Raw genomic sequence first — 16,305 nt, 5'->3', positions numbered from 1 at the left:
ATATGTACACATACAGTTAGCTTTTATATTTCAGCTCTCTCAACACTGTGTCCATCTTTGTTTCCTAGAGGAGAGATTACTCTGAGTTGACTCAGTTCCTGCCTCCCAAACACGAGTATGTGCTGGCAGTGAGGATCTCCCCGCATCAGTACAAGTTGTACCGCTACTACCTCGACCACTTCACCGGTAAGAGTCTTCACTTTTTTCACTCTAAGGAATGCAGATATACTCATTTTAAGTATACGTTTTTTTGTTTTTTCTGTCCTATGACGTGCCAATCGTTTCACTAAAGTATCTATACATTTAAAGAGAGTTGTGAAGATATAGTATTGATTCATCTTTCCATAGCTCTAGTTTAGCCTTTAAGGGGCTCAATGTATCGCCTCCACATGGCTCTCAACATGGATCTTTAACTTTAAAATGAATATAGCGGTAGAACCCAAGTCTGGCAGAAGAGTGAAAGTTTACTCATAACTCATCCAACTCAGTTACACTCAACTCACTGAAATATCAAAGGCTGAGATATGATGATCATCAACTGATGACAAAAAGGAAGTTAACGTCAGCATTGCTGTTGTTCCCTAAAAAAATGCTGTTTCACCGATGTTGGACCATCTGAAGTATATATACATGTTTGTGTTTCTCCAGGTATGAGCTCCGTGATTAACGCACCTAAGGTGAGAACCGGAGCAAACCTGTTCAAGGACTTTCAGGTGCTCGGCCGAATTTGGACTCATCCCTGGTGCCTTCAGCTCAGCCACATCAGCAAAGTAAACAAGGTACAGCAACAACAATCACCACGCGATGGAACGCTCGTTGATTTATTATCAGTCGATCTTAAGCGTTTCATATTTGAATCAACACTTAACTGGATTTTTATAGGAGAACAATTGCGATAAGAAGAACAAAACGAAAGCGACAGCTCTGCAGAGAAATGAAGAAACCGCTGCGGCTGAGAGGTGAGACTTATTACGATGTGATAATCTAGACTTTCACAAATCATCATCACCTCATTTGTTTCTCATTAAATCTTCTGCACATCTAGTGGTTTATGAAAATAGCTCGACTGTGTGATCTTTTATGTGCCTTTGAAAGCCGTGTTCATTCAGTTGAATTATGTCTTCCTGTAATTATAAATACGCAAAACCTTTTAAAATAACATGTTGTGTAGATTGGTGCCAAACAATACGTCAAGTCTGGAACAACAAACTGAAAGAAAATCAGAAGTACTTTCTGAATCCACTCTGGTTCAATTAAACTGCTTAAAGTTCTCAACCTTATTTTATGAGATATATTATATTTATGAACTCTTGATTCCCTTTCTTTGCCCGAAGTAGTGGACTGAGAGAGAACCAAGCAAAAGAAGGGAATAACAATGACGGCAGTGCAGTGTCCACAGGCGCCGCAGCAGTGGACGGTATTAAAACTCCCATTTCTCACTAATAGTCCCACCCTGAAGGTTCGCACACTAAAATATTTGTTTCTGTGAAGGAGAGAAAGCAACCATGAGCTTGAGGTCTCAGAGTCTGGATGAGGTCTGGTTCAAGAATCTGCTCTCTGAAGAAGACGCCAAAATCATGGAGCACTCGGGGAAGATGGTGCTCTTGTTTGAGATCCTCAGAAAGGCTGAAGAAGTGGGCGATAAAGTGTATGTTGCTCTTCTAATCTAAAGGCAAATCCAAACAAAGACTTTAAGCGGTCTGATAAACACTGGCTCGTCCTCACATCTCACCAAATCAATGTGCTTTTGCATTTCTAGGCTTGTGTTTAGTCAGTCTTTGATCTCGTTAGACCTGATTGAGGATTTCCTCAAGGCTTCTCACAATGCCCGAAACCCATCGTCATTCAAAGGTATTCTGTTTATGGCAAATAAGATATTAATTCATAAAGGGAACATCCTCCTTGATGGTGCTTCACTTCTGATTGTTGTGCTTCATTCTGACAGCGGGCAGCTGGATTAAAGACGTTGATTACTATCGACTCGACGGCTCCAACAACGCTGTGTCGAGGAAGAAATCGGCCGATGAGTTCAACAATGACTCCAATTTTCGGTACAGATCATCTGACTTTTGTTTCAATCTTTCTATGTTGATTAGACTGAAATAAGATCCGGACAGAACATTTCAAATTGTCCAGACAAAGTTTGTCTTCTGATTGATTGTTCTCTGTTTTTAGCGGCCGATTATTTCTCATCTCAACGAAAGCCGGCTCACTCGGCATCAACCTCGTTGCGGCCAACAGGGTCATCATCTTCGATGCCTCGTGGAATCCCTCGTATGACATACAGAGCATCTACAGAGTGTACCGCTTCGGTCAGCTCAAGCACGTGTTCGTCTACCGCTTCTTGGCTCAGGTGAGCTCCCCGCCATCTATAGCAGCCCATTTACAGTTTGTAGTGCGGAATAGTTGTTTTATCTATTTAAGTTTTAACATGCTTTTCCATGAATACAGCTATAAATTACCAGTTGACAAAATGCAAAGCTTCTTGACACTTTCAGTTCTGCTCCATAAATGAATGTTAGTTTTGTTCTGTCTTTCCCTCAATCTTTGCTGTTTTTATTTAGAAACACTGGATAGTTCTTTTGAGGGCAGTAAAAAGAATCTAATTGGATTGTACTTGTTTCTGGACCCATAAAGCTTTCAGTTCATTACTGCGCTCATTTTCCTCTCCAGGGCACCATGGAGGAGAAGATCTATGATCGCCAGGTGACCAAGCAGTCTCTGTCCTACCGAGTGGTGGATCAGCAGCAGATTGAGAGGCACTTCACCTTTTTTGAACTGACCGAACTTTACACATTTGAGCCGGACCTGCTGGACGACCCCAACTCTAAGAAAAGAAAAAGAACCACCTCTGTTCTGCCAAAGGTGACTTTTATTTTCAGGTTGTTTGAGGCCCATGTAAACATTTTCGCAGCTGTCTGGAATGACTTTTTGTATGTCTGTTTTCTCAGGATAAGATCCTGGTGCAGCTATTACAAACGTGTAAAGACCACATAGTGTCTTTCCACGAGCATGAATCTCTGTTGGACCATAAACAAGATGAGGAGCTCAGCGAGGCAGAACGCAAAGACGCCTGGGCCGAGTACGAGGCCATGGTAAAGAACTGTTCTAATGAGCAGGGCTGCGTCTAGTCTAGTCTAGACTTTAAAGTGTTTTACATTACACCTCTGTGTGCTGACTGTATGTACACGTGTGTGTGTTTCAGTCTTCCAACCAGAACCCCTGGGATACGAAGACCAATGACGAGCTCGTGGTATACATATATGTAATTTGCATATATAAACTGCTGCTGGTGATGTTTGTGGTTTTATACAATGGGTTTACGTGAAAATGTTTTGCAGGACTTGCTGAGAAAGAGCAGAGCAGATGTATCAGTGGCCTATCTGTCAGTGCAGCAGATGGTTTCTTACACCATCGAGGACTACATGTTAAAAGTGGTGAGTGACATTCAGGCTTCATGGTAACGAGATGAATGGAAGATTTAAAATAGGAGTGGATTTATTGATTTATTGATGTATTGCTTGGTGTAGGCTGCCGGAGTATATTTATTGATTCTGCACTCAGGTGTGGAAGAAATCTTTTTATTAAAGAATCTTCAAACTTGCAATTTGAAGAAAGATTCTTTCCTTAGTTTCAGAGACAACATGTATGATTATGGATGAGCATTTCATGCTCATAAATACAGCAGTCTAGTCGGAGCAATGCCAGGATCGGCTCTGCCTTCAGTCTGAATTGGAGGTGGTTTTACACGTCTGTCTGTGGCAAATGGTGACAAAGGACAATACACGTCTGGCCCCCATGGCCCAAATGTGAATTGCGTCTGGGGTTTGACGGGAAGAATCAGTTTACATCTCAGTGGTACTTGAGCTGCTGTTGAAACTACAAATGATCCAAAGGGGAGAGTCCGAGGTTCACTTTTAATGTTCCCGAGCAGATTACCAGCCTTTCTTTGAACCGCTGTGTTTAGTGTTCACACAATATATTCCAACACCTCCCACGGTTAATCGACTTACTAGTCAGTAGACAGAAAATAGTTGCAACTATTTAAATCATTCATTCATCTTTTTTTTAAGAAGAAATATATTTCCTAGTTCCAGCTTTTTAATTCTTCTTTGGCTACATATTGTTTTAAGTTGATGTGACGCTGTGTGTAGCATTGTTGCCCAACATAAAATGTCCCCTGAGGGATACTAATGTACATCTGATCCTATCTAACCACTTTATTTATGTTGCAGCGGCAACAGAATCCTCAGCTGCCGGAGGCCGCGGCTTTGGCCAAAGCTCGGATGAGCAAAGCGTGCGATGAGAAGGAGCAGGAACGTAAGCAGGCCTTTTATCGAGAGGTTCTCGCACACCAACAAACGGTAAGTCATTTATTACACGTGGGTGTGTGAATGCGTGTACATGTATGTACAAATAGACATTCTGATGTTTCAACCAAATCCCTCCACACAGCTCACACACGGCATTCACGCCATCCTGAACAGTCGAAGGAAAGCGATGGAGACGGCCGTGAGCACCGTGGTCCAGCCCGGACCGACTTGAAGAAGAAAACACTCCGCAACACATTATCAGATGTTAGAGAGTCACATTTACAAGCCGTAGGATTTTAAGTCATGTAATGTCAATAGCATTGTTCCGGGACAATGATAGTTTTGTTTTGTAACACTTTGAGCACTTTAATTAACTAGCACAGGAATAAGTTGTCTTTTTATTATTAGCTGCTTCGTACCAAAAACGTTTGTGTTAAGTCCCTTTAAATGCAGTAGGTTTACTGTATATGCCTTAATGTTACCATGACCTGTTTTTTCTATTCGTTTAACTTTGTGTTTGTTACCGGTTCTTACAATTATGTAATAAATTAACAAAATCACAGAAAATGTGTTATTTTTGTGAACCAGTAACAGCCCATGACAGAGTTATGTTTTATATAGCAGGAGTGTTAATAGTGATTATATCGGTTTCCGGTTGTGAAGGAGTTCTGCTGGAATTGTGCAGGACAATGAATTTGAAACTTTTTGTAAGGAAAACAATTTTTCTTGAATATCTTCCTCTAAAACCAAATTCATATTTTGTGCATATATAGCTTAAATGTTGTGACTGTGTGCAGCTTGCGTGCTACATTCACGTCTTCATGACATAAATGACTGCTGGTAGAAACAGAGCAGCTGTTCAGCCCCTGAGAGGAAGCTCCGTGCCCGTAACTTTATTAGTTAATTAATGCAGCGAGCCAGCTGCAGTGGTGTAAAGCCTTCAAGGTTCCCCTCAAGCTCCACTTCACCCGACAGCAGTGCGTTGAAACATGTAAGGAAACATGATCATTTGTTATAAATTATATTTTTAGGTGGTTTAAAAGGCATTAGACTGGAGAGAAATGGGAGTAACAGTCTTTGTGCACATACACATACAGCAATTCATAGAAAATGTGGCAGTTTCACTTAACAAAACGTGTTGCGTTCATACAGTTGCATGCACGATCTCCATGAAAGTGGTATGAATTATGTGTACACATAAATACAAGTATTCCTTACACAAACGTTTTCCAAGATTAATATCCTTTATGCTTGAATTTGGGATATGAGCTCAAAGGGAAATTGGGTCTACTTTGGTTCAAACCGTGGAAAAACATTTCAATGTACTTTACAACACATGGATAGAAAATGCTGGAATGACATTTAACCACCAAATCTAGACACGATGACATGCGTGCAGTCAGTCAGGTCCACTACCTGGAGGGTACTCTTAACATGCACGGGACAGAAGAGACGGCAACATGTTGATCACATTCACACCCATTGACATGTCACTTTAAAATAGTTGCTTTACTTAATGCGTTTAGGAAAGAAGAGATGACACTCACAGGGAGAGAAAAACCTCCACAACATGGAAAACATCAACCAGCGAGTAAAGGATGAAAAAACATTAACGGACTGAGCTACTGCCGACTCTTCCGTCCATGTGAACGAGTTACATTAGTTTGGTGTAAAAATAAATAAATAAAGAAAAACACTCCAGTCACACACGGTCCTCTTAAGTTAATTAATAAAAACTTAGTATATTAAAAAAATAATATTTTCAGTCCAGAAAAAAAAAAAAAGGAGTCCTTCACAGTGAAGGCTGTAGTTCCCTGAAGTCCTGGAAGTTTTAGTCTCCAACATGAAGCTCAATGTGCTCCTCCAATCTGGCCACCGTGAAAAATAAAAACAAAAAGATGGCCTGAGCTTCTAGCTGTGCAGTTGTCGAGTGACTCGAGCAGCTGGCTGTGCAGCGGTTAGTGTCCTGTATCCAGGTCCCTCATGTAGTCCTGAAGGGCCAACAGCCTGGCATCGATCTCGGACAGCTCGGCCCCTGTATCTAAGGAGCTGTCTGGGGTCGGAGACGAAAAATGATGATGTTGTGCGGCGGCCAGCTTGTTTTCAACTCAAATCATTTTATTGAAGCAAAAATGTACACGACTTGGATTAGTTACCTTTGTGTGTTGGAGTACTGCAAAATGGCTTCCTGGTCAAAAGGCCTCCTCTGGACTAGAAAGAGATAAAATGCACATTAAGAAGACAGCAAACCCCCTGAGAAGCCCACAACCATCCGTGAACGGATGTCACGATAGAAAGAGAATGAGAGGGCAGCAACAAACTGTACCAGAGTTAAATGAAGCACCAGTTTACTCACCGCATTGGGTCCATTGTAAGTCTGTTTTCTTCCTCTGTAATCACAGAAAAACAGACTTTAAAATAACCAGCTAAAGCAACAGAGACTTCACAAAAACCTGTTCGGATGCACTCATTACCTGAACAGATTTTGGGCCATTTCCTCCATATCCACTAATGAGCTTTGGGAGGAGTTCCTGCTCCCTCGCCGGTCCACCGATAGACTCCTGCCTCTGCTGCCAGACCGGGCCATCTGAGGATAGGCCTCTCTGGACCGGGAACGCCCCCTCTCAGGGACTGTGGGAGACGTCAGCATGTCCCTCCGTGCCTTCCTATGTCTGACACAGAAAACAGGGTTCACACTGTTGTTGCAACACCAAAGATCGGCGCTGTCAAAGATGGCAAAAAATAACGGAGACAAACTTTTTGAGATCTGCATCTTTCAGCCTGCGCTGCCTGTCCTGGATGTAAGCAGTTGGGTCAAAGCGTTGTACCCGGGACCCTGTTAGATAGCAGGTGAGAATATTTAGATTTCACCTTCTAATAAAGGCAACGGGCCAAACTACTGCTACATCATGAGCAGTACCAGTACCAGTGGGAGACGGTGACGGCCTGGGTATGTGAGCGCGAGGTCCCGAGGAGTCCGCTCTTCTGCCTCTTTCCTCTGACCTCTGACCTCTGTCGTCCGTCTGTTCTCTGGACCCCGAGCGAGCCCTGACCGTCCCGTACCCCGACCGCCTCTCGCGGGAGACGGAGCGATAGATTTCCACGTCAGCCCGAGAACTGACGCGGCCGGACACCGGAGTCACTCTGCTGCAGACGCACAGAGAGAGCGAGAGCGCCGAGTAGGTAAATAACATCCAGAGTTCACATATTTACTCCACATTGTAAGTGAATGGAATAAAGAGAGAGAAGGTAAAGACATAGTACATGATTAGATTGTCTAACCCTCTCCGTAGGAACGCCAGTTCACTGGTGAGATTCTTGACCCGAATGCGGAGAGCGCACTCCGATGCTCTCAGGTCCTCGAACTAGCCAGGAAAGGGAATCAAAAGAGATGTTAAAACCAGCTGAGCAACAACGGAAACCCCATAAATCTATTTCAGTCGACTACTTTGAGGAGCATCAGAGGTCCACCTGCTCCACTAGGAGTCGCTGCTCCTGGCATCTCTTGCTCGCCGAGCGTTGACCTTTGGCCCTCTCCTTGACGAGCTGCTCCTCCAGCGTCCTCACCACGTCTCTGACCCGCCAGTCCTCTCGTCCAGCTGCGGGACCACTTCCGCTGCTCTGCAGCCGCTCCAGGACCTTAGCCATCGCATCCTTTTCTTTTTTCACCAGAGCCAGCCTGCAAACAGTAAGAGACGGTAAAAAAGAAAAGAAAAAAGTCCCGTGTGCCTTCTTCGTATTGGTCACGCTGATGAGATGAAATGCAACCTACTCTGCTCGTAGCCGTTGTATTTCTAATTCTGCAGATTTGTTGATTCCATGAGAGGAGACGGTGCTGAGCTCGGCCTTAAGAGCTCTGACTTCCTTCTGCAGGGCGGCCGGGTCGGGCTTACCCACATAGGGCAGCGGCAAGGGGTAGTGTATCCTACAAAGTACACTAGAGTCAGCAAATCACGGGTGATTACCCAAATACTGAGAAACAAAGTCTGGCCAAAACAGGGCATCGGCAAACTCGTTTTTAATATGTTACCATGTAAGTTGCAACAGAGACACAAACCTGTCAAACTCCACGGTGTATATGAGGATTAGGTATCTTTTGGCAGTGAGGACAGAGGACTGCTGATGGCCGTGAGGACGACCAACCACTCCGGCTTTTCTGTTACGTAGCAGCTCCAGGTCAGCGTAGGTCAAGAGGTCAAGTGTAACCGAATCACTCATCTGCAGAAAAAGCTCAAGTTAACGATCCAACGTTAGAAATAAAGCCAGCTGCCATCCACTACCATAAAACAACCTTTTGAAAGATTAGAAATGTCCTGATTTATATTTACTTTGTCATGCTATGCCTGATCCTTACATGTACAGCAATAGAACGTTTTTTACACTTTCATTTAAATAAAATAAACAAAATAATAATACATATCTATTTTTCCTCTTCTGGGAATCGTGAAACTAATGAGATATTAAGGTTTATTTAGATACAACTGTTAGAAAACTTTTTACTGTCTTTGCACACATTTGATTGTGTTTTTGTGGTCTGTGTTACTTTAGTTTTAGTCACAATGCGCCTGGCAGACAGTACTGATGTCTCTCTGTGTGTGTGTCTACTTTTAGACCGATTCCTAAAAGTACCCAAATTTCCAATAGTTTCTGTTATTTTCCTCGGGGCCCGCTCCCCTTTTGGCCCCCTGTTTCTTAACATTAATGAAAAGCAGAGAGGGAATAAGACACAGCTCGGGATAACTGGACATTGTTTCCGCTCATGTGGAAACATTGAACTCGAATGAATGAGTCTCGCCTCAGCTCACACGGCCTCAGGCTAATTTGTGTCTGTTCGTATCTTTCTATTGACGTTGTATTTGTGCCACCTCTGCATTTTTTTCCCCTCCTCGTTCTATCCGAGTGCACCTTCAAACATATACCTTTCTAACAGCCGATTCTAACATGCTGCAGAAAATGGGGAACTGCTTGAAGTTGCCAGTTTTGCGGGTGAGGTCCTCAATGTCTGAAAAAAAAAAAGAATAATTGAACAATGTGAGAGAGACTACTTGTACCTGTTTTGGCATTTAATTTATAATGAATGTGTGCTACTTACATGCTGGATCAAAGTCCCCTCTCCATTGATCCGCTGTCATTGCATCAGAGATTTCGACTATCAGCAAACCCTTGTCCACCTCTACCTTCACAGAAAACTCCACTCCTCGAAATACAATATCCTCCGTCACCTCAGAGCCCTCCTCCATCACGCCGGGTCTGTGTAGAAGAGGTAAATTATTATCATGGATTAGGAGCAACTGGAATAAACTCATCTGTATTTACAGGTTTGTCCTCCCAGCTGAGCCTCAGACCCATTAAGATCATATCAAATGTAACACATGTGGACAAATCACAGCCTTATTACCTTATTCAACAATCTAAATGAATTCAACTGTACATTATCATCAAATCAGATGTGCATGTCCTGTTTTCTACTGACATAATCGTTTTTTATAGTGTGATATTTGTACTTCATGTAGATTAATTTGACATTCTGTTGTTTAGTAGTACAATAACCTCATAGAAAAAAACATTAAAGATGTTGGCTACAGTTAATACAGAACATTATAGATGTAAGTTATCTTCAGTTTAGCTGTAGATGTTTTTTATTTCAGTTATTTTAAACATATCCACTTCATTATTCTGTCTCACTCTCCTGTTTCACCTGGCTCACCTCACACAGCGTGTCTCAATCAAAACACACCGCGAGGGGCGGTAGCGAGCCAACAGAGTCCATTTCAAAAAGGTGTCATCATTTTTATTGGGGAAAAAGTTCTGGATGGTTTGGTTCACATCGTACGTCGAGGACTCAGTGAACGCCATAAGACATGTTTTACGAGGTAAGATGTTAACGTGCGTATCTTCTGTTGCGTTACAGAGCCGTTAGATCTCGCGCTTCACTTCACGTTCTCTCGTGCAGAGAGTGAAAGCGACTGACATGAAATCTGTGTGAACCTCATCGTTCACTGTGACGTTTCATGCTCACGAAACATACACACGAGGGGGTAACGTGACTAGTTCAGGGTCGGATCTATTAAATGTGTTATTATGGGCTTCTGAAGTGTAGTTAACTAACGCTACGTCTTCTACTCAGCGTTTTCTGTCAATAGATCAGCTAGCAAGAGTAAACATCTTCGCTCTCGTTAGCTACGGTCAGCTAGCTTTGACCATTGTCGTTAGTTAGCGCTGGGTCACGCGAGTTCGTTAACTTGAGTCGCAGCTAGCTAACCGAGCTATCCCGTGTTACTCGGTGTGCGAATAAACGGCAAATATAAAAACACCTGAACGTTACCTTTGGTCGCAGTAACGGTCCGTAATGAGGTGAGATGTCAACACATAACGTTAGCTTCTCGTGGGACAAGCATCGCAGGTGCGTTAGCTAGCGTTGGGTGAAGTGCGTGGAATAGACAGCCGCTTGATTTGTGGTACAGTACAGCTAGTCCAAAACAAGTTGGAAGCCACCGTGGAGACGGGAGCGCTTCAACAACCGGGAACCGTTAAATTCTTCTTCTGCAATTTGCTTTGCCAACGCTGCCTCTTCTTCTGCTCTAATGCGCGAGGACTATCAGGGGCGTTGCTGCCCTCTACAGGCAGCGAGTAGACACGACCTTTACTCTAGTGAGCGACTACAATATACAGTAGTGCTGGAAATGAATAGTGGTGGAGGAAGTATCAGATATTGTAGCAATATAACAATATATATACTCTTATAAAAATACAGAAGTATCATCAGTGGTAATATTGATGCAGAAAAGTGCAAAATATACTTTATATCACAAACAAAAGTACTCATTCAGAAAAATGGAGTCTGTGTATATTATTCACTTATTCAAACTCTTGCATTAATTAACTTCAACTGCTTTCTATACGTTTTGATAGTTTCATCTCTAACAGTCCATCATATTTTATGAAGTGATCACCTGTTGTGTATATATGTAATCAAAGTTTAAAAAAAACAAAGTAACTATAGTAGCTCAAGTTGTCAAATAAATAAAGTGGAGTAAAAAAAGTACAATATTTCCCTCCAGAATGTGGTGGAGTAAAAGTATTAAAAAGCATCAAGTAAAATACATACAAAAGTTGCAATTAATTGATCTAATGAACATACAGAACCAAGAATCTCCTATTTGTCAAGCTAGTATCTGTTTTTATTAAACTTTAAAATTATAATAGTGAACAAATTTGCCTCTAATCGCCAAATCAGTTGAAATAATTGCGTCGGCGCCGCATTTTCAACATAATGACAAAACATGGAATCAACTTCCATGTGTTGACATTGTCAACATCTGAGTGTTCAGCCTTCCACTGTCGAGTTACGTGTTTAAATAGCAGAAAACAAGTGCTTGCTGTAAATGTTTGATGAACCTGTTGCACAAGACCAGAGCCGACCCCTCGGGTCAGGGCTGTTTCCATGGACACGTTGATCACCCACAATGCAAAAAAGTCGAGTAAATGAGTCTGAAGTCTGCTGCTTGTCAGTACAGACGCAGAAAAACACAGGCAGCAGAGGAGTGTGACCTGGAGAGTGTGTGTGTGTGTGTGTGTGTGTGTGTGTGTGTGTGCTAAAGAAGGACTGACTGAGGTGTTTTGGTCTTTCCGAGCAGAGCTCCGCATGGAAGAAACACAAAAGTTGTGGGACCTCATCTCTCCTACCCATGACTCCCAAGAAACCTCAGCAGTGGCTGCAAGTGGTCGGACATGCAGGTTTGCTTATCTGGTCTAACTTATCTTTCATTTTGCTCCTCAACGGGTCTAATTTTAGTAACAAACAATTATCCACCATGTAAGTAAAGAAATTAATTTGGTTTGTCTTCTCTTTTCCTTTTCCAGGGAGCTTTCACATTGGGGACTATGGCACACTGCTGAAGAGGTTTTGTGAGGGGGAGCAACAGTGCTACCTGAGGCTGATGGAGGATGTTCTGAGGCCCTTTGTTCCAGCCTACCACGGTGTGGTGCAGCGGGACGAGCAGAATTACAACATGATAGATAACCTGCTGACCCATTTCAACAGACCTGCCATCATGGACTGCAAGATGGGGAGCCGGTAAGGTTTGATGGCAATGTTTTTGTGGCAGAGCAGAGGAGTTTTATTTCAGGCAAATTTAAAGGAGGAGACTTATACTGCAGCAGTGAATCTCAATAAGGGCTAATCGTTTTTGTGATATATGCTGAATATCAATATAATTCTAGTTCCACAGTTATAATGCTCTTTAATGCAATTAATAATTCCCAGTAACAATAACAGTGAGGCACTGTCCATTACAGCACATACCTCGAAGGGGAGCTGCTGGTGGCCAGAGAACGGCCCCAGCCCCGTAAAGACATGTACGACAAGATGGTGGCTGTGGACCCAGAGGCCCCGACGGACCAGGAGCGAGCCCAGCAGGCAGTGCTGAAAACCAGGTACATGCAGTGGAGGGAGACGCTGAGCTCCACAACGTCTCTGGGTTTCCGTATCGAAGGATTTAGGGTAAGCTCATCAAAGATGGTTGACTTAACTTGATACATAGGGAATAAATGCTGCTAGGTTGACAATCTTTGCAGCAATAAATGTCTATAATCATAGTTTAATAGCTGCACACTTTACATTATAATGCTGTAACTTGTAAGTTTCCTTTGCAGAAGTCAAATGAAGAATGTCACACAAACTTCAAAAGGACCAAAAGCAGAGAGCAAGTGATGGAAGCACTGGACAACTTCGTTGATTCCAACACACACATCGTGGTGAGTGTGACCTCCGATGACTTTCATTCACTCATTGACACATTTGTTGTAACTCTTTTGTGTCTTTCCCGTCAGTGGGGATATCTGAGGCGGTTGAAACAACTGCGGCAGGTCTTGGAGGCCTCAGACTTCTTCAGAACACATGAGGTTAGATGTGGGATGGTTTTGTTTTGTTCATATCTTGAACAGGATTTTAAAAATGTGAAAGGAAAAAACAATTTAGCTTGTTCCAAAAGAGCTAGTTTGTAATTCTGTGGTGCCCATTGTTTTGTAGTTTGGTGTCGGCAGGCTTATGCTGATGATAGAGCACATTGGTCCAGTGGTGGAACCTTTTCCCTAACAGCTGTACCCCTGCAGGTTGTGGGCAGTTCCTTACTGTTTCTACATGACTGGACAGGCAGAACAGGAGTTTGGATGATTGACTTTGGAAAGTCGGCGGCATTACCGGCACACCTCACCTTGGACCACCGCACTCCCTGGGTAGATGGCAATCGAGAAGACGGCTACATGTGGGGTCTGGACAACCTCATTGATATGCTGGCCAACATGCTGCCCCTGACCTGAACTCCTCCCTCAACGTGTGGAAATTCACTCCTAAGCCTTCCTTCACCACTCTGAAGTGAGTGACTGCAGATGCACTGGCTTCTGAAATGGCCGTGTCATCAGAATTGTGAGAATTAACTCGGGACAGAATGAGGGTGTGAAAAAGGAAGATGTGATTGATTACAGAAGTAAATACTTTCAGCAAATTACAATTACAACATTGGTCAAACGATCATTGGTGATTTATGTGAATCTCAACCTGAGGCCTGTAAAGTTTGACCACTAATTAGACTCACCTGTGCTGCCGATCCGCAGCCTCAGCAGCACACGCCGACTCAGCTGTCTTGAGATTACACTGCTCATTATTTTAGGGAAAACATGGCACAAGCAATTAGAGGCCAAAGATATGGGTGGCCCCTCTACTTTGGGAAGATCTGCAGTTTAAATGTCACTCTGTGTCATTAAAATAGTGCTAAAACGACAGTGGACTTATTTCCTGCATTTCTTTAAAGTTACAGTGTGTAGCTTTTTAGGGGGATCTATTGGCAGAAATGGAATATGAAAATAAGAATCATTGTGTTTTTTTGTTACCTTAGAATGAGACGTTTATATCTTCGTATACGTCTTCAAGGAGCAGGCCGCCGTGTTTCTACGGTAGCCCAGAACGGACAAACCAAACACTGGCTCTAGATAAGGTACCTCAGTTCTCCTACACGCTTGGCACACAGGAGAAGGTTCAGTTGGTTGCAATCTGCAACCTCGCTGCTCGATGCCGCCGGATCCTACACACTAAACCTTTAGATATTTAACCTATTAGATTGCGAAATAATTTTACCATTTCCACAATTAAGAAAACACAAAACTTTGGCATTTGAGTGGATATCAAGTCCTACAGATATTGTTAATAGTTAAGACCAATAACAGGAAAGCTGTTGCTTTTGCACATAGTGATTTATGGAGTTAATGGTTTACCATTAAACGTTATATTATTTTCAGTCTTGGCCTTGGCCGTTTGTTCACCACTTCAGTGCAGACCGATAATAATATCTACAAAACTGACGGACGGATCGGCCCAAACGTTTGTTCATGGTCCCCGAAGATGAATCCTCGTAACTTTTTTTTAACTTTTCCTCTAGCACCACAACGAGGTTGATGTTTGAGTGAAATGTCTCGGCAACTGTCGGATTGCCACAAAGTGGCGTAATCAACAAGTCAAAATTGTAATTTGTGCAATACTAAATGACATTCCCGTCATCCTCAGCTGCACTTTGTGTTTACTGCCACTTAGCAAATGTCAGCGTGCTAATCTCAGATGGTGGAAATGGTAAACAGTATACCTGTTAAACATCCAAATGTTAGCATTGTGATTTTAGCTCAAAGCAATATTAACACAATATTTCTACTCTTTTATATTTTATATTTAAAGAGCAGTGACTAAAGTGTTTTGCTACTCTGCCTAATTTACTGATCATTTTGTTGTCAAGTCATATGGAGATTTTAAAATTTGAATGAACGCTCCTTATTAATCCTTCCTGCGGCTGACACGTTGACAGGAACTCTTGAAATTTGCATCTTTTTGTCTCAGTCGTGCTCATTGGTCTTGGTGACTCATGAAAACCAGCTGTTCTCGTCCTCCTTTGAGGCATGAAGGTTGATGGCATTTGATGTTTTTACTGTTTTGGATCATTGAAAGCATCAGAATTGTAGAATGTGTGTGTGTGTGTTACATAAACCACGTGACGCTCATCATTTTAAAAACCTCTTTACAAAGCAATTTTGTATTGTATTATTTGGTTTTTGGTTATTTTTAAATGAATAGTACAGTAATGCTGTTGAGAAAGTAATGCATTAATGGATTCATGCAGCTATCGGCAGTTACTGATGTAACATTTAGCCCTTAAAATACAAATAAAAGGGACAGATATACGCAGTGCTGTAAACCTGAGCAGGTCCGAATGTTAATCAAACTCTAAAGTTCAACACCTGATGCAGGGCAGGCTGGTGAGATGAAGGCAGATGTGCTCTCTGTCTTCCGCACCTGTCTGCTTCTGTCGTTCAGCCATCAGACGGCCGGCAGAGGAAACCCCTGCCCTTACCTGCAGCCCCAGATGAGATTAAAGGGATGAGCAGACAGAGTAGCAGAGTCATGCTCTACAAATCCTCCCACACAGTCTGCAGCAACAACAAAAAGCCCTCTGAGAGGGGCTGGAGGCTGCACAACACAACCGCAATCTGACCTGCCGGCTACCGAGCAAATCCCACTGGAGCACTTTGGAGTTGAGTGCCTTGCACAAGGGTATCTCAGTTGTGGTGAAGATAGAAGGGGTAAGCTCAGCTCTTATATTTCATTGAAATGTATCCTGCTGATCTGGCGAGCTTCATGGTCACGTGTTACTTGTTTAATGTTTAGGCCGCCGCCAAATATTAGTTTCAGTAGCTGGAGAAGCGAGGCTCAGAGCGGGACTTGAAACTAGCCGGTCCAGGCTGGATACAACTGAGTGATTTAAATGAGCAATTACAAAAAGCAAACCTTGTGACACTTGTAGCTCTTTTACGGTGAAGTCACATTGAGGCGTGATGAAGGAGGAGAAAAGAGGAATAGTGTTTTCAAAATGAAGAGATGACGGCGCCAATCAGTGTGTGCTCAAAGACAGAGGGGGTGGGCAGGGGATGATGATGTCAGTGTGTGGCA

At 42.8% G+C, this 16,305-nt stretch overlaps 3 protein-coding genes across 7 annotated transcripts in view; 2 read left to right on the top strand and 1 right to left on the bottom strand.

Moving 5' to 3' along the window:
• The window catches only part of atrxl (ATRX chromatin remodeler, like), a 20,249-nt gene extending 15,361 nt beyond the window's left edge, over window positions 1-4,888 (top strand). The window contains exons 22-35 of one of the 2 annotated variants that reach the window (XM_031856973.1): window positions 69-186; window positions 649-779; window positions 883-959; window positions 1,338-1,417; window positions 1,492-1,648; window positions 1,760-1,851; window positions 1,946-2,051; window positions 2,176-2,353; window positions 2,674-2,865; window positions 2,952-3,095; window positions 3,206-3,253; window positions 3,342-3,437; window positions 4,236-4,364; window positions 4,456-4,888. In XM_031856973.1, coding sequence (XP_031712833.1) covers window positions 69-186; window positions 649-779; window positions 883-959; window positions 1,338-1,417; window positions 1,492-1,648; window positions 1,760-1,851; window positions 1,946-2,051; window positions 2,176-2,353; window positions 2,674-2,865; window positions 2,952-3,095; window positions 3,206-3,253; window positions 3,342-3,437; window positions 4,236-4,364; window positions 4,456-4,545 — 1,638 coding nt within the window. In that variant the 3' untranslated portion in view covers window positions 4,546-4,888. Of the gene's footprint in view, window positions 1-68; window positions 187-648; window positions 780-882; window positions 960-1,334; window positions 1,418-1,491; window positions 1,649-1,759; window positions 1,852-1,945; window positions 2,052-2,175; window positions 2,354-2,673; window positions 2,866-2,951; window positions 3,096-3,205; window positions 3,254-3,341; window positions 3,438-4,235; window positions 4,365-4,455 lie in introns of both variants that reach the window. The other variant, XM_031856972.1, reaches the window with a different exon arrangement.
• Window positions 4,878-10,881, bottom strand: ccdc61 (coiled-coil domain containing 61). Of its 3 annotated transcripts, none has more exons than XM_031856974.1 (13): window positions 10,021-10,881; window positions 9,406-9,563; window positions 9,233-9,315; window positions 8,371-8,531; window positions 8,086-8,238; window positions 7,785-7,992; window positions 7,578-7,678; window positions 7,240-7,460; window positions 7,071-7,149; window positions 6,788-6,985; window positions 6,670-6,703; window positions 6,470-6,524; window positions 4,878-6,366 (listed from the first exon to the last, which is right to left on the bottom strand). In XM_031856974.1, the coding sequence occupies exons 1-13, from the start codon at window positions 10,167-10,169 to the stop codon at window positions 6,272-6,274; spliced, it is 1,695 nt and encodes a 564-aa protein (XP_031712834.1). In that variant the 5' UTR covers window positions 10,170-10,881; the 3' UTR covers window positions 4,878-6,271. The 3 variants fall into 3 exon arrangements, with proteins under 3 accessions (XP_031712834.1, XP_031712835.1, XP_031712836.1); XM_031856975.1 differs by having other exon boundaries at window positions 7,596-7,678; XM_031856976.1 differs by having other exon boundaries at window positions 10,639-10,881.
• On the top strand, window positions 10,062-16,305 carry itpkca (inositol-trisphosphate 3-kinase Ca). Of its 2 annotated transcripts, none has more exons than XM_031856979.1 (7): window positions 10,062-10,186; window positions 11,951-12,050; window positions 12,177-12,390; window positions 12,612-12,816; window positions 12,969-13,070; window positions 13,146-13,217; window positions 13,428-16,305. In XM_031856979.1, the coding sequence occupies exons 1-7, from the start codon at window positions 10,175-10,177 to the stop codon at window positions 13,632-13,634; spliced, it is 912 nt and encodes a 303-aa protein (XP_031712839.1). In that variant the 5' UTR covers window positions 10,062-10,174; the 3' UTR covers window positions 13,635-16,305. The 2 variants fall into 2 exon arrangements, with proteins under 2 accessions (XP_031712839.1, XP_031712840.1); XM_031856980.1 differs by having other exon boundaries at window positions 10,071-10,186; window positions 11,915-12,050.

Source organism: Anarrhichthys ocellatus, unplaced genomic scaffold (genome assembly GCF_004355925.1).
Source record: "Anarrhichthys ocellatus isolate YVR2014 unplaced genomic scaffold, GSC_Weel_1.0 scaffold18, whole genome shotgun sequence".
NCBI lineage: Eukaryota > Metazoa > Chordata > Actinopteri > Perciformes > Anarhichadidae > Anarrhichthys > Anarrhichthys ocellatus.
The sequence above is the reverse complement of the archived record's forward strand: the minus strand, read 5'-3'. Positions and strand labels throughout refer to the sequence as shown.

Coding starts and splice junctions, on each gene's coding strand:
- itpkca (XM_031856979.1), top strand. Junction 12,817..12,968: donor TCCGTATCGAAGGATTTAGG/GTAAGCTCATCA, acceptor TTTCCTTTGCAG/AAGTCAAATGAAGAATGTCA. Junction 13,218..13,427: donor ACTTCTTCAGAACACATGAG/GTTAGATGTGGG, acceptor GTACCCCTGCAG/GTTGTGGGCAGTTCCTTACT.
- ccdc61 (XM_031856974.1), bottom strand. CDS start 10,169: ATGGCGTTCACTGAGTCCTCGACGTACGATGTGAACCAAACCATCCAG. Junction 6,525..6,669: donor CTTACAATGGACCCAATGCG/GTGAGTAAACTG, acceptor ATCTCTTTCTAG/TCCAGAGGAGGCCTTTTGAC. Junction 6,367..6,469: donor CAGTACTCCAACACACAAAG/GTAACTAATCCA, acceptor CTCCGACCCCAG/ACAGCTCCTTAGATACAGGG.